The sequence below is a fragment of the Numenius arquata genome, chromosome Z (assembly GCF_964106895.1).
Source record: "Numenius arquata chromosome Z, bNumArq3.hap1.1, whole genome shotgun sequence".
Classification (NCBI taxonomy): Eukaryota; Metazoa; Chordata; class Aves; order Charadriiformes; family Scolopacidae; genus Numenius; species Numenius arquata.
The window spans coordinates 14,613,247-14,627,797 of NC_133616.1; the positions used below are offsets into that span (position 1 = coordinate 14,613,247).

Here is a 14,551-nt window from a genome sequence, read left to right on the forward strand (position 1 = left end):
AACTAGCAGATCATAGAATTATAGAATAGTTTGGGTTGGAAGGGACCTTTAAAGGTCATCTGGCCCAACCCCCCTGCAATGAGCAGGGACATCTTCAACTAGATCAGGTTGCTCAGAGCCCTGTCCAACCTGACCTTGTGGTCCTCCACTTCTCCTTCAATGGCCTTCCCAGAAGTGTCATTCCTTCTGCAAATCCATCCTTTACTGCTCTTTCGTGCAAGTAAGGAGGGCGGTGAGATTCACAGAGTCAGGTAATTCATTGGGGAACAATAAATAGGTACTAGTGAGTAAAGGAAGTGAAGCTGCATAGGTTCATCCTTCTTCTTGTCACTTGCCTCACAGGACTGTCATCTGATTTACTCTCATCTGATGAAGATGTGATCAGTAGCGGCCATTGTTTCTAAGGGAAGAGTGATAAAATGGGAGCAGTATTCTCCCCTTCAGACTTCATTTTTCCCTAGCAGAAATTAATAAAATCACATTCCTTCTGCACGTAGAGCAGAAGCAGATAATAGGGCACTTGCCTCTACTGTATGGGTACCCCTTCCAACAGAATGGGAATTAACAGCACATTTGAAAAAAAAAAGAATTGCAGTACTTTTTGTGTGTTATTTCTGCAGAATTTATCTCCTTTCCACCTTATTCACTGTAAATAAACTATGAAAGTCCAGAGAGGCATGGGGTTCACTGTAAAATCTGGATAGTTTGTTGTGATCCATCTCTTCTTTCCTCATTCTGAAATCCTGTTCAGGAAAGTGGAGAAAATACCCAAGAAGATCATCTCATAAGCAGGAGCTGTGAGGTTAACAGATGAGAGGATGGGAAAAGCATACATATTACATATTACATTAAATAGAAAAATAATGAAATTCAATTTCTGAGGTAATTTTTTTTGAGAGCAGCAGAAATACCAAAATGGGAAAACGAGTATCAAAGTGGTACCATGAACTCCTTAAAGCACTCTGGTTGATTCATTTTTCTTTATATCATCATCGTGAACTGAAAAGAAAGAAAAAAGGAAGCCTTCATTGGGCAATACATCATTTCCCCAACACCTCCCACATTTGCAAATACCGAATATGTACTATTTGGTGCAAGCAAGTTTTATGAGCGTCTACAGCAACTCTTAGGTTTGTAAAAGAGCTCATTTATTCCTTCTGCTGCTTTTTGTTACATTTGCCATAGGTCTGAAGTCTGGCAAGAATTGACTTGTTAACAAGAAGAGAAGAACGTGCTCCATTATATCACCAGGAATAAAACTCTCAAATATTGACCTATGTAAGATGAGAGGATGAAAGCTGACGGAGATGCATAACCATATACATAGATTCTCAGACAAGAATTTTTTGAATTTGGGTATTCTATTTCTGTTGTTTCTTTGTGAGCTGAATAAGGTACAATATAAAGAACTCTCTGAGCTCAAAACAGTAATTTCTTCACCTTACCAAACCTAGCCAGAGAGGATAAAAGGCAAAGGAAAACAAAGTTATCAAAACTGGAACATATAAATCCACAAAAAGCTCTGATTGATAGAAAATAATTCAACAACTTTATCATAAACCATGAGTGCAAGGTTTGGCTTTTACAAGCTACCACTTCTGTTGCTAGACCTACTTCCAAGTGGCTCCTTGTGGTTATGAATCTGCCCATCTTGAATTTAAATTTAATCAGATTGAGTGATCTTCAGAGCTCACATGGGCATTGCAGCATACTGGCATCCGAATCCATGACCAAAGTGCTGAGAAATTATTTGCTATACAAGTAAGAATCAGTACTATTTCCAAAAAGAAGCTTGCAGGGTAAAACTTTGGGATTTGAACACATAGACTACAACATCCATTTTGTAGTGCTGGCACAAAGGAATGATTGTGCTCACTGTTAATCAGATTTATTTTGAATTTTAAACAAAGTAATAAAGTTGGCTCACAAGTGGAAGAAAGGAACATTAAATGTTTATCCATTATAATCCTATTGTTTTATCAGTGTAATGCATCCTAATTCTTAATTATAAATACACTGCTGATGCTTGTCAAAGTGTCATCCTGTGAATAACAAAAATGTATAGCGTTTTAGGAAAGAGCACTTTATAATATGATAAATACTAATGTGGCATACAAAAGTGAAAGTGAGGGCAAAAGAGTGAGACAACTATGAGGAACATAGTGGTTTGTACTGGCCAGTTGATTGCACTGGCTATTAATATGGCTATTATTTATCCCATTGCTCCTATTCCCATTCTTCTCTTTTGTTCTTGGTATTTACTTTTGCATACTCGAAAGTTTTGGGCAAAACAAGGATTTCTGTGTTATCTATTTGTCTCTGTGTGTAGAACTACCAGTCATGAGTGGGGTTTGTAAGCCCTGATATAGCACAAGTAACTGGTGACATGTATTTAATGAAAATTGCCAGGAAAACAGTAGGAAGCAGGGAGACTGGGGGACAGACCTGACAGCATAAAGAAAGAAGATGGTAAAGACTCTCATCTGATGCAGGTGTGTTCAGTAGAGGCCATTCGTTCTAGCACAGCTGTCTCTTGCAGATGCATGGGTTGCTCACATGTATTGGCTTTCTGGCTGTGCCACAGCCAGTCCATGTGAGACACTGGAGGACTGAGAGAAAGACTCGGAAACTGTAATGGGCTTAAACTGTCAGTTTGGTGAATAAATATATGGCAAATATTTAGCGATGTGACAAGACAGAAAGCTGATGCTGTTTTGTTTGGTTTTGTATTTTCAGCATTTAATACGTGTAAATGTGTAGTATGTCTCTGACATATAGCTGTTTCTATATTAAAATATGAGTAAATGGCAAGCAGAGTTTGTTTTTGTTTTTTGCCCCAAATGAATTAAATCTAGGCTCCATAGACTGTCTGATGGAAAACAGGGAGAGGACAAGAGCCTTGAAGGCTCAGTTCAGATCCAGATTTAAAATAAGTAGATGGTGTCAGAAGTTAAGAACCTAATAGGATAAAGTCATCCCTTCACCATTTCAAGGTAGTTTAAATTTACATTAACCCGCATCTGTCTCCTAATAATATCCTAAAGATGAAACCCTACCAACTCTGCGGGGAAACTAGAGTTTCCGTGGCCCTTGCTCCTGGAGTTTGTTGGGTAGCCTGAGCTCCCATCCTGACCTGTTCAGATGCACACTGGCTGTAGGCCCACTTTTTCATGCGGACAAAGCTGAATTTTGGAGGTGCTCTAAGTATGTGTTGTAGACTTCCCTGGTGCCCTAGACAACTAAATGCTCAGTTTTCATCCTCTGTGTAAATCAAAAACAGGTCTATCCAAGACAGTCTACTTAGCTAAGCCAGAGGGAAACAGTGTATGCAGAAGAGTTATGACTTTAGATAGCATATTGTAATAGGCACTCTTTGCACATCTATGACATTTTGTAAGTGATAAATGAAATAAAATATGTAAACAGGTATTATATAGCAAGATAATTATCTATTTTTTTTACCAGTAGACAATTATTTATTATAATGATTAGTAGAAGCAACATAGAATATTCATTAAACTACTGTTTTCTAATTAAGTTATAGTAAGATACAAATTGCTCTGATTAGTTTATTATTGCTGTAAAATTAAATGCGACCTGCTAAAATAAAGTTTTCTGGTTTTAATTCACATTTACATTTATGAGATTTGTATTTGAAAACTGGTAAGTTAATGGTCCTTCTATTTTCCATAGATTTATGAAGTTACTAAAGTCAATAAAAAGATCCTCACTTATATATAATAATATATATCACATATATAGCTTGGTATAACTTACTGACAGTATCTCATGTTGAAACTAATTAATAGGTTGAATGACTTTAGTATACTAAAGGGACCTTAAAAGGTCAAGAGTTTATGTACCTCTTTCAAGAGGAATCTATGAAAAATTCCTGTCAAAAATCTATAGTGGATTATGGATGAATTGACACAATGCCATGTATTCAGCATTTGTCTTTTAAAAAGTTGCAGAATATTAAGGAAAAAGAGGGAGAAAACAAAACTTTTGAGGCTTTAGTTATAGAGAGAAAAATTCATTCTTCATAATTCTGAAAATGTATAGATTCCTAATTTTGTAAGCTGAGCCCTACACTGTCATCATAAAAAGAGGTATGAAGGTGTAAAATATCCCATTTCATCATAGTTGCCTCCATTTTTATACTTCTACCTCAAAAGACTTCTTCTTAGGTTTTAATTTTATTCTGGACTTAATGTGTCCACATATGGAGCTGCTCTGGAAAATGCTATAAATTCACTTTTCTTTCATCCCAAATATCTTTCAAGTGAAGACAAGCCCCAAGGCAATGACGTGGCTTTCCCCCCCACCATGAATCACAGTGGAAAAGCCTGCTAACCCCATTGGCCAGGCTCCTACATTCTCCAGTCTCTCCATCTGCTCACTTAACTGCCCACAGAGAAAGGTTTCCTCACTTCTACCAAACGGTTTGGGGTAAACATCCTGCTTTAGCTCTTTTAACAGAAAACTGCTTCCTCGGGGTTTTATTGTAAAACTGAGTGTTGGAAATAACTGTAGGGATCTATTTTTTACTATGGCTGAGTAACAGTCTAGATATCTGCTAAAAACACTTTGTTTCATCATGAGACTTGATGTCCCAACTGTGAAGCTTACTCAAAAAGTGAAGTTTAGTCAAAAAAATGAAGTCATGTTATGCTGGACCTCCAAAACCTGAAGGGGAGTCTCTGGCCATGTTCAAACATTTGTGGCCTTAAATTCACTCTATTTTTATTTGTTGCTTCTTAAAAAACAAACAAACAACAACAACAAAAAAAACCCAAACAAAAAAAATGTGGCTCTGGATTTCAGCACTTGCAGTCACATGTGACACGCCAGTGTAAAGCAGTTGCAAGGTGGATCAAGTCAGCCCTTCTGCACATAGAGCTTTTAGAGGGATCTGGGTACACAGAAGTATGAGAGAGTGTTTCTTCTGCCTGCCCAGGACATCATTCCTCGCATTCCTGTTCCTGTATGCAGAGAGAGAGGCCATGTGTTGCCTCTTACAGAAGAGATATGAGGGAAAAACTCTGTGCTCTGTGTTGTATCCCTTTGCTTACCAGAGTAAGAAACTATGTGGACTGGAGCCCAATTCCCTCCCATAGCTTCAGTATGGGAAAAAGGATTGAATATTTCACCTGAACACATGTCTAGTATCTCCAAATTCATGTGCTGGTTTACTTAGAGTCTTCCCCGGTAAAGTACGTTCAGCAGATAATAATGGTAAACGGCCCCCCTGCCCTCCCACTAGACACCTGGGCCTATGGACTTCTGAAAGATCGTGTCTTATCAACAACTATATATAACCACTGGTGAACCAGACACATGATGGATAATTTACAGACCTACGTACTCTCAGTGGCAAAAGAGTCTCACCAGTGGCGTAGAGATGGCTCCAAGGCTGGATCCAATCACAGACCACCATTTAAAGCTGAATCCAGACAAAACAAGTTTCAGGTAAGGACAAGGAGAAGCAACTGGATGAATACAAAGCCATGGTATGTCATTAGTAACAGCTGTGCTCCTCTGGCACAGCACAGTCCTCCAGGAGAAAGGTAATTTTTTTATCTGTGAGAGGATGGTGCATCTCAGAAGCTGGTCTGAGACTGGCAAATGAATCCCTCCCAAAACTCAGGACTGTCAGAAGTACGTGGTACACTTCACTCCTCTTGCTTTTTCCTAGATCAATGAACAGCAAGGCGTACGTGTGCCTTTTAAACCTAATTCTAAGTTTTAATTCTAGATACTCCACTAAAATGCTTCTTCCCCTGGAGAGAGGTTGCAATAACAAACGTGTGCCAAGCATTATTCATGTTAATCAATATGCTACTGGACTATACCAATGAGGAGAGTGAAAAAACCTTACCAGTGAGAAAGCCACTGGGATTTGTTCTGTTATTTAGAGGGAATTCAATGGTCTTGTGGTGGATAGAAGGTGCTCTTTCAAGAAGAGCACCTATCCATACACCCAGAATTGAGTATTCCAATCCATTCTAGCAGAATACAAGTTCCCAGCTTGCATGGCTGCAGAGATAATCTTCCAAAACTATAATAATCTTCCAAAACTATAATTACAAAATCTACCTGAATCTTACAATTGCCTGAAACTCAGAGGTAGGAATTTTTGTGATCCAATTAATTTGGCTTTGATATGTCCAACTACTACTTGACCACAGACTATCTTTGGCAGATAGGCATACATGCGAGAGAAGACAAACTACAGTGGTCAATATCGGTGCTGCCAGAAAAGAAAGTCAGAGGAAAGAAGACACTAAAGATAGAGTGAAAGAAGGAAGGAAGGAGATCAAGGAAGAAGAAAAGCAGAAGTAGTAATTTATTTGATGACAGCACACTGTACAAATAACAATTGCTTGGACCATATATAAAGGACAGACTTAGCTTTTCTCCACCCCTTGCCATGATCTTTCTGCCATCTTTTACTGATGAGTGAGCAGTCCCATGTGGTTTGTGGGCAAATGTGTAGTCCAGAGTCCATTCTCTGCCTTGTGAACTGCAGTTTCACAACAAACTGCAGTCCCTGATCCCACCAGGAATTCCTGCCATGGGCCCTGCACTTTTCCCACACGTATTGCAATTCCTCTGGCTCTGCAAGGGCAGGCTGATAAGGGTGTGAGAGAGACACCACTGGCATCTCAATTATGCCAATGGAACTACTCCTCATCTCTAACTCCTGCAGCCTGGTGCATGCTGTTCTGGTGGGGATCACTGTGAAACTCACGTGCTGCCTTTTCCAAGGTGACAAGGTTTCTCTCTCCTTGCCTTGTCCCTGGGGGTCGCAAGGGCTCTCCCCTCCACTGCCTCCTCTGAGGACTTTGATTTCCCCCTTCAACTTCTTCCTGAGGTACTTGCAGTGCTTTTACAGGATATGGGCTCCAACTCTCTCCCTCTGATCTTCTGTCCAAAAGGACTTCATCACCATTTCCTTGTCTGCTCTCATACCCCGAAAGGGTACAGTTTTCCTTATTTTCCTGTCTCAGCATTGTTCCTGCAGAGAGACAGCTTTTCTTCTGATCTTTTTTTCCCCACATGTCATAAAATTGCAGGCTGGAACTCATTGAGCAGAGTATCAGTGTTACGAATTTAATAAAATTCAAAAAAGGACTGTATAAACATACATAATTTATATGGACATTAAACCCACTCAAAGTTATCAAAGTGAACAGCAAAACAAACAAATGCAGATCTTTTCCAAAACAAAGCCCACACAAACCCTCAAGACATAACAATTCTGATGTTTCAAGGCTTAAACTGATCTCTAACTAACCGAGATTAGGATGAGACCTAAAGCAGAGGGCGGATAATCCTGTGTCTGCCTAATGCGAAGTTTCTTGCACCTTCCTCTGTCTACTAAATTTCAAAGACAGGATACTGGACCAAACAGATTTGGTCTTCCGTCCCACCACCACCACATTGCTCTGATGGGATGCTTTGAGCTCCTTCTTGCTCATCCCTTCCTGGATTTTTGTGGGATCCTCCAACTCCACAGCTTCCCCTTGCCTGCCTCCTCCACTCCTCCCCATCCCCTCTAATCTCCACAGGGGTTTCTATATTAGTCTGAGTGGCTGGATAGGTCTCAGCCTCCATCTGGGGGGATTAAACTTAATTTATCCTCTTAACTCAGCAACAACTTCCCCAGCGAATCCTCTCCCTTGCTTCGCCATTGCCCCAGCACTGGGCTACCACTCCAGCCCCACCCCTGCCAGGCAAACTAGGGAAAAAACGAAGAAACCATGAACCCAAGTGTCAACGCCGATGTCCCCTGGGGAGAGGAGCAGCCGAGCTGGGGTCCCGCAGAATGGGAGGTGGCCAAGGACATCCCCGAGGGGGAGGGCAGGGTGTCCCCGCTGAGGAAGGGGGTGACACACCGCCCCAGGGTGCCCGAGGGGGTCCCCAGTGTCCCTTCCGCGGCCAGGATCGGCCTGCCGAGGGGACACCGCCGGCAGGGGGGGTGTCACCCAGCCGGGGACCATCAGGGCCGTGTCCGGGGGCTGCGACGGCCGGCGGGGGAGGTGCCGAGCCGTGCCCAGCGCCGCCGCGGCCGCCCCACGGGCGGCCGTAATCCCATCAGTGGGCCGGACCCAGCCTCCTCCCCCCCTTCCATTCCTTCCCTCCCCGTCCCTGCCCGGTGCGGCTACAAGTCCCGCCGCTCCGCTCCGCGCCGTCCCCAGCCCCGCTCCCCCGAGGGGACGCCCGGCGGCGGCGGCGCCCCTCGCCCGCAGCCACCGGCCCCCACCTCCCCAGCCCGGGCGGCGGCGGGGGAACGCGGTGCACATGGAGGTGCCGGGCCGCTGCCACCGTCGCTGCCGCTGCCTCCTCTCCCTGCTGCTTCTGGCTTCGTGCATCGGCTGCGCGGCGGCGCCGCGGAGGAGCATCCCCCGCCGGCAAGGTAGGGCGGACGGCGGTGCCCGAGGGTGCAGCGGCGGGAGATGCCGCGATTGCACCCGGAAAAGTTTCACGTCCCTTTAAAACTGGCGTTTGCCGCAGGGAGGGGAGCTCCGGCGGGGCCGGGCGGGAGCTCACCCGGCCGGGCAGGGGTGTCGGGGCAGAGCAGTGCCCGCCGCCAGCCCCTCCTCGGTCGGGCACTGCCCTGTGAAATTAACTCGTCCCTGAGCTCCGGGGTGCCGCTCCCGCCCTTCCCTGCAAGCCCTTGCTTTGTCCTTCCACCCGCGGGTGGGCGAGGATGCCCGGGCGATGGCAGGGAGTGTTGCCACTGGAAGCGGTGAAGCTGCAGAATCGGTGTGCGATCCGTTTTCTCTGGCATTTTACACCCAGTGCCGACGGGTTCTCTCAGGTTTGAGACCAAGATCCGACTGCTGCTGGGGACGCAAGGAATTGGCAAAGATTTTATCCGTTTTCCCTGGAGCCCGCAGCCTGTGGTGCTGCGTGAGCAGAGTTAGGAGCCGGGTGAACCTCTGTGCCGGTCAGAAGTTTCCTGTCGGCAAGGCTGTGCTTTGGCTGTGACATTTATGTGTGTGGTAGTGAATAACATGACATAGAGAAGTAAATGTGAAAGAAAAATGGCCAGGGAAGCAATAATTTCATCAAAAAATGTAGTTATTCTGCACCATGCATGATGTTGGGTGCTTCATGGTCCTGCTTCTGGCAGAGTGTTACCTGTGACCTGCGGGAGAGTTTCCATGGCTGTCGTGGGGTTTTGCACATTGATGAAGGTGGTGGTACGTGGTTCTTAGTGGTTGAAAGTTAAAAACCTGGACTCTGAGCAGCTTTTGCAGCCCTTACACTCTGCAGTGTGTGGAACAGTAAGGTAAAATGTAAACAGTGAGATGGGACACAGTGCATGGTGAAGTTTGACATTCTGCATATGTAAAAAATTGTGGTGCTTGGACAAGATATTGACATTCAGGACAGTTTCAAACACCGAGACTGTCCTGGGGTGTTTGAGGCCAACAGTGATGTTTATCACTCACTTCACTGGTGTCAGATCAATGGGAAATATGACCAGTTTAGTAAATTCTGCCTCAGCTCACAAAATGTTTGCAGGATCAAGACCCTTTTTGTATATATTCCGCAGTGTTAAAAGATTTGTATTGCTGATTTGTAGAATCAGTATTGTGCATTCTCTTGCTCTTGTGAGGAGAAAAAAAAAAAAAAAAAAAGACCTGTACAGTTGGAAACTTAATACTTAAATACAGCCTGAGCTTAAAGCCCTTACTGGACAGATGGCTAATTTTACTGGTCTGACCTTGTCTCTTAGGGATCTAGTCCCATGATCCTTGGTTATCATAATAGCTGCCATTAAGTACTTGAGGAAATTAGACAGACAGTAGTTGTGAACAAGATGATTAGTAGCTTGCATTAAAATACTAGATATGTGAAGTTGGTGATGGAAATGTGTAAATATTTTTAAAGATTCCTCCACTGTACTGGCATACTTGTTTCCCCTAATCACAGCAGAATGACAGACTTAGTAGAAATGTATTCCTGTGCATTGAATTAAAACAGATTAAATTATTTGTAGTACTACGAAGAAGATGAATTAATTTGATAATGTTTGTGTATGTCAATTCTGTTGCTAGACATTTTATGTTTTTTTTTTCTTTTAAATAACTAATGTTATTTCAGGTTATTTCAGGTTCACTGCCTGATTCAGTCATTCCTTTTCTACTTTTTTTTTGCTGTATAAGAAGTAGCCAGTTTTATATGGGAAGAATTTTTTCAAAATCTGTGCAAACATTTGAAAATCCACTCGTAGCAAGATTTGAAGAGGGAAATTCCCACCCGCCCAGTTTGTGCGTAGCAGTATAGGATTTAAATCCTATCTGCATTCTGCCAAGGGCTATTGGAATTGCAGGCTTCTGAGAATCCCGTGGCTGGGTCCCTACTGTGGAATGTTGCTGTCAAAACACTGAGAACAGGTACAGTTCCAGGTAGCTCTGCCTTGTTCTATGGTGTATTACATGCTGGGTAGTTAAGAGTGAGAGGGAAGTGTCATTTACTCGCACATCCAAAAGTAGTGGGTGAAGAAGAGATAAGAAAATAAAAAGTTTTTTAAGATTTTTTTTTTCTTTCACTTTGCCCTTTTAAGAGCAGTAGAAGTGAGGCTTGTACAGGAATTGTAACTGAGGTGAAAGCAAAAGGTTGTATTGAGAGAGAAGTGATAAAACCAGTTCATCTTCAATAATGGGAGCTGACTGGGAGGTCCTGTGGGTCAAAAGGAAAAAAGATAGTCAAATGCCTCTCCATATTTCCAAGTTTTTCATTCAGGGCTCATTTTACAAGGATCAAATTTGCAATCCCAGGAAAGCAGCAGAGTGAGAAATCTGTCTGTGAAGTTAAAAATAAAGGATATACTAAAATGGCCACAAATGCAACTTAAATTAAACTTCAGGGAAAAAAGCTGTCGTGCTCAAATTTGAAACATCCTGATGACTGTTAAACTCGTTTGAACGTTTATTTACAGTTACATGATACATTTGCTGGAGACAAGGAAATGGGATGACAGACACTTTGGGAAGGGCTTAAAACAAATCCTTAGACACCGTGTGGTGAATAGCGTAGTTGGAAACAGATTAGGCTGGGATTCTCTAAATCTTGTACTCCCAGAAGTTGGCACTTGTGCTGCTGCTTTCACATTGTTTTCTTGCTTTTGCCTTCTGCAAAACACAGGTTTTCGCAGCTTCTGTTTCAAGTTTCAGTCAACCGGTTGAAGGCTGGAAAGCCTAAACCTAGCCCCCAGTGTGTTCTACTAATATAAACACAATAATACTGAATTTTAATGGTTCTCTGATTTTAGAGAATTATAGGGGAAAGAGCCGACCACTTAGCTGTTTTCCCATGGATGTTCTTGGCATGAAGTTGTTGCACTATACTGCCATTCTATGATTCTATGATTGTTACTTTCTTAATATCAGGATGTAAGGTTCCAAAGCCCCATAAAATGTTAGAACTGTTGAGTTGGTCTGCATGGAGAAAATAAAATATTAATATCTGATGCTTAGGAATCCTTTAAAAAAAATAAAAATTATGCTTGCCAACTAATATAAACAAAGAATTGGGCTTGTATTGTATCTATTTCCCAGATGTCCATAACGGTAGACATCGCTGGCTTTGTGTGTAAACGCTGGAAGAATCAGTCCAATTAAAGCCTGAAGACTTTACAAGACTGCAGCACTCAATATCAGGGCCAGATTTTCGAAAGAGCCTGGCTCCCTGGTCAGCCCTACAGTAAATGACTTTTTTTTCCAAAGAACTTGACACTGCAATACTTGAATTCTTTAGAAAATCTGGCTATAATAAGAGCTGCTGGATATGGAACACTTTTGAAAGTCTAACCCTATTGAAGTATCAAAATAGGTCAAACTACCTTGGAGATCAGGCCTATGGATAGGGAAAATGTAGAAGTCTTTGGGAAGGAAGGCGCTTATTTGAGTTTTTTAAATATTAGAAATTTTTTTTGGAACAACAATAGAATAAGTTATTCACTGCCATGATAAATTCTGCACGTAAAGTGTGCAAGGGTGAGGCTGATCTGCTGCTGAATGTGAAGTGTTTGAGGAGAGGAATGAGTCTGAAGCTGGATGATTCCTCACATGAAGGCTGCAGAGCTGGGAGAGACTGTGCATATCTGTGAGATAAAACTAATAAAGAAGATGTGAATAATTTATTTGGGGAAAGATTAATATAATTCATTTACTGTTTCAGACATAACCCAAAACGTGGGCTATCAGACCACACTGTTTGATGTCTTCAACACCAATAAAATCAAGCAAGCACTAATTATGTATGTATGCTGTTTATCGCATTTGGGTGTAAGTTGTGTCACAATGTTGTGTGACATTTTCATTTTGATCAGACTTGCTCTCATACCCTTGGTGCCCATCTCCTGGTAAATCCTGCCAGCACTGGTCAATCCCATCACCACCTTGCGCACATACAAGCGTTCCCCTAATGCCCTCTGGGGCAGCAATCAGCATGCACTAAATTATTTCACTTGAGCATGTTACTTGCTCTGTCACTGATAATCAGTCATTTTGAAGTATGTTTTCTCATTTTAGTTTTATTTGCAGCAAAATAAGTTCAGTCCTTTCTATCCTGAAATCAGTATCTTCTTCTGTAAAGGGAAACTTTTGGTAAACATTTTTCTTGGGCACCACTTTCCAGTGCCCCTTCTAAAACTACTATACAGACTTTCACCAGTGTTCAGAAAGGCAAAATTAGCCAAGAAATTTTTAAAAATCGATGGAATTATACGTATACAAGATATTGGGGTTCCCAGTGATGCTTTGGAGAAGAGGGCTTGTTTTGGAATTACAGCACTAGAGTGAGCCTTGGGAAATCCTTCTGTCCTGAGGCTGTCGCAGACTTGCTTTGAGGGTTTGCCAGTCCTTCCCAGGCCAGACTTTCAGTTTTCAAAATGGAGTTAGAGTGGTTTTATGCTTTTATCCTTTTCCAGCCGTGCCACATTGGACAATAATATGACTTCTGTTGGGTGCTCAGCACAGTTGTCCCCCAGTTTTAGTCAAAGCTGCTAAGCATTACCTCAGTAATAACGCATAGGTGAATGCCTTTATACCTCCCAGCGTGCCTTGCAGGAAAAAACACCTACTTTTTCTCTGGCCCATACACATTGAAAATGGACTAAACAGGGGACAGCACTGTGTGCTGTGTGCGGCTCATTAGAAGTGAGCACGTCCGACGGTCAGATTCACCTTCTTAAACTTAATGGCAGGGATTCTGAATGTTGGTCACCCAAGGACATCCTGAGGAGCAGGAGAGTACCCTGTTGTCTTAAAATGGAAAATTTGACTGGATGAGTTCTCTTCAGTGCCCCACAAACTCATCAATTAGCTGAGAGTATACTTGGGAGTTCCCCGTTTCTCAGATCATGCTTATATTGGGACTCAATCTAGTGCGTGATTCTGCTTACATGCCTTTAATGTGGTCTTACTGAAAATAAAAATAAAAATAAGTAGGTGACTAATATTGTTGCTTCATAATGGGGACTCAAAACGGGACTGACGGGACCTTTTCACAGTTTTTTCCCCACATTTAAGTGAAACACTAAAATAAATAGTTATAAAAAGTTTTTCTCATAATAAAAAGTTATTAAAATATATCAAAAATGCCTGTAGTCTGTATAAATTACCATGAAGAGGTCTTTATTATTTCATATATTAAAATGAGTGCAATGTGGTGCCATATTTATGCGTGAATGTGCGACAGTGGTCTGTGATCATGTAATAAAAGACTTTCTAAACCACAGGCACACAGGAGACTATGTTAGCTATGTGATCTTTAAGAAAATTTCCTAATGGTTTTCTGTGCAAACAAATGATCTATCTAAAAAAACCCTACAAACCTAGCAAAATCCCAAACGTGTTCTTCGTATTTAATTCCAACTGAAAGGAAATACTTTTAGGTAAGAATAGGCAAGATTTTATTTCCTTTTATTTATTTTTTTTTTCAGTGAAGGTGCTTACACATGAAAACCAAATTGGTTATTTCATATAACGTGAACATCCAAACCACAGCAAAAGATGAATACTATTTTCTCAGACTTTTCAGAGGTGCTGAGCTAAGAATGAGCACAGCCGAATTCGTCTTTGAAAGTAGCTGCTTTGGGAGGGCATAAGCCACTGAAAATTGGAGGCTTAGGAGGAAAACTCCATCACAACCAGGTAGTTAACTCAAACCAAGGTAATGATATGGTGTGTGATGATCCATAACATGCTGCAGGTGAGAGGTCTACGGCGTGAAATACACTGAGTTCACACCAATTCTGCTACCAAGCGCAGTGTAACTACACTCAGGAGTAAGGACTACTCACGAGGAAAGCTCCTCAAGATATTGGCCTCTAATGAAAAAGAAATCCACACCACATTGATCCAGGGAGCCTTTTATTCAAAAGGAAGAAGACAGCTATGGGGCTGTGGGAGAAACTCTTTCTTGTGTTAGTGACTTTCTGGCCATGTATTTGGATCGTCAAAATACACTGGCTTTGTAGAAAGATCTTTCATTCAAGCACTGCTCAAAGTTATCCTGGATAATTTTTAGATCT

At 42.1% G+C, this 14,551-nt stretch overlaps 1 protein-coding gene across 2 annotated transcripts in view; it reads left to right on the top strand.

Annotated features, from left to right (window-relative positions):
* Positions 1-8,304: 8,304 nt before the first annotated feature.
* Positions 8,305-14,551, top strand: part of EGFLAM (EGF like, fibronectin type III and laminin G domains) — a 76,586-nt gene continuing 70,339 nt past the window's right edge. For both annotated transcript variants that reach the window (XM_074166014.1, XM_074166015.1), the window contains exon 1: positions 8,305-8,419. In XM_074166014.1, the coding sequence (XP_074022115.1) occupies positions 8,305-8,419 (115 nt within the window). The remainder of the gene's footprint in view (positions 8,420-14,551) is intronic.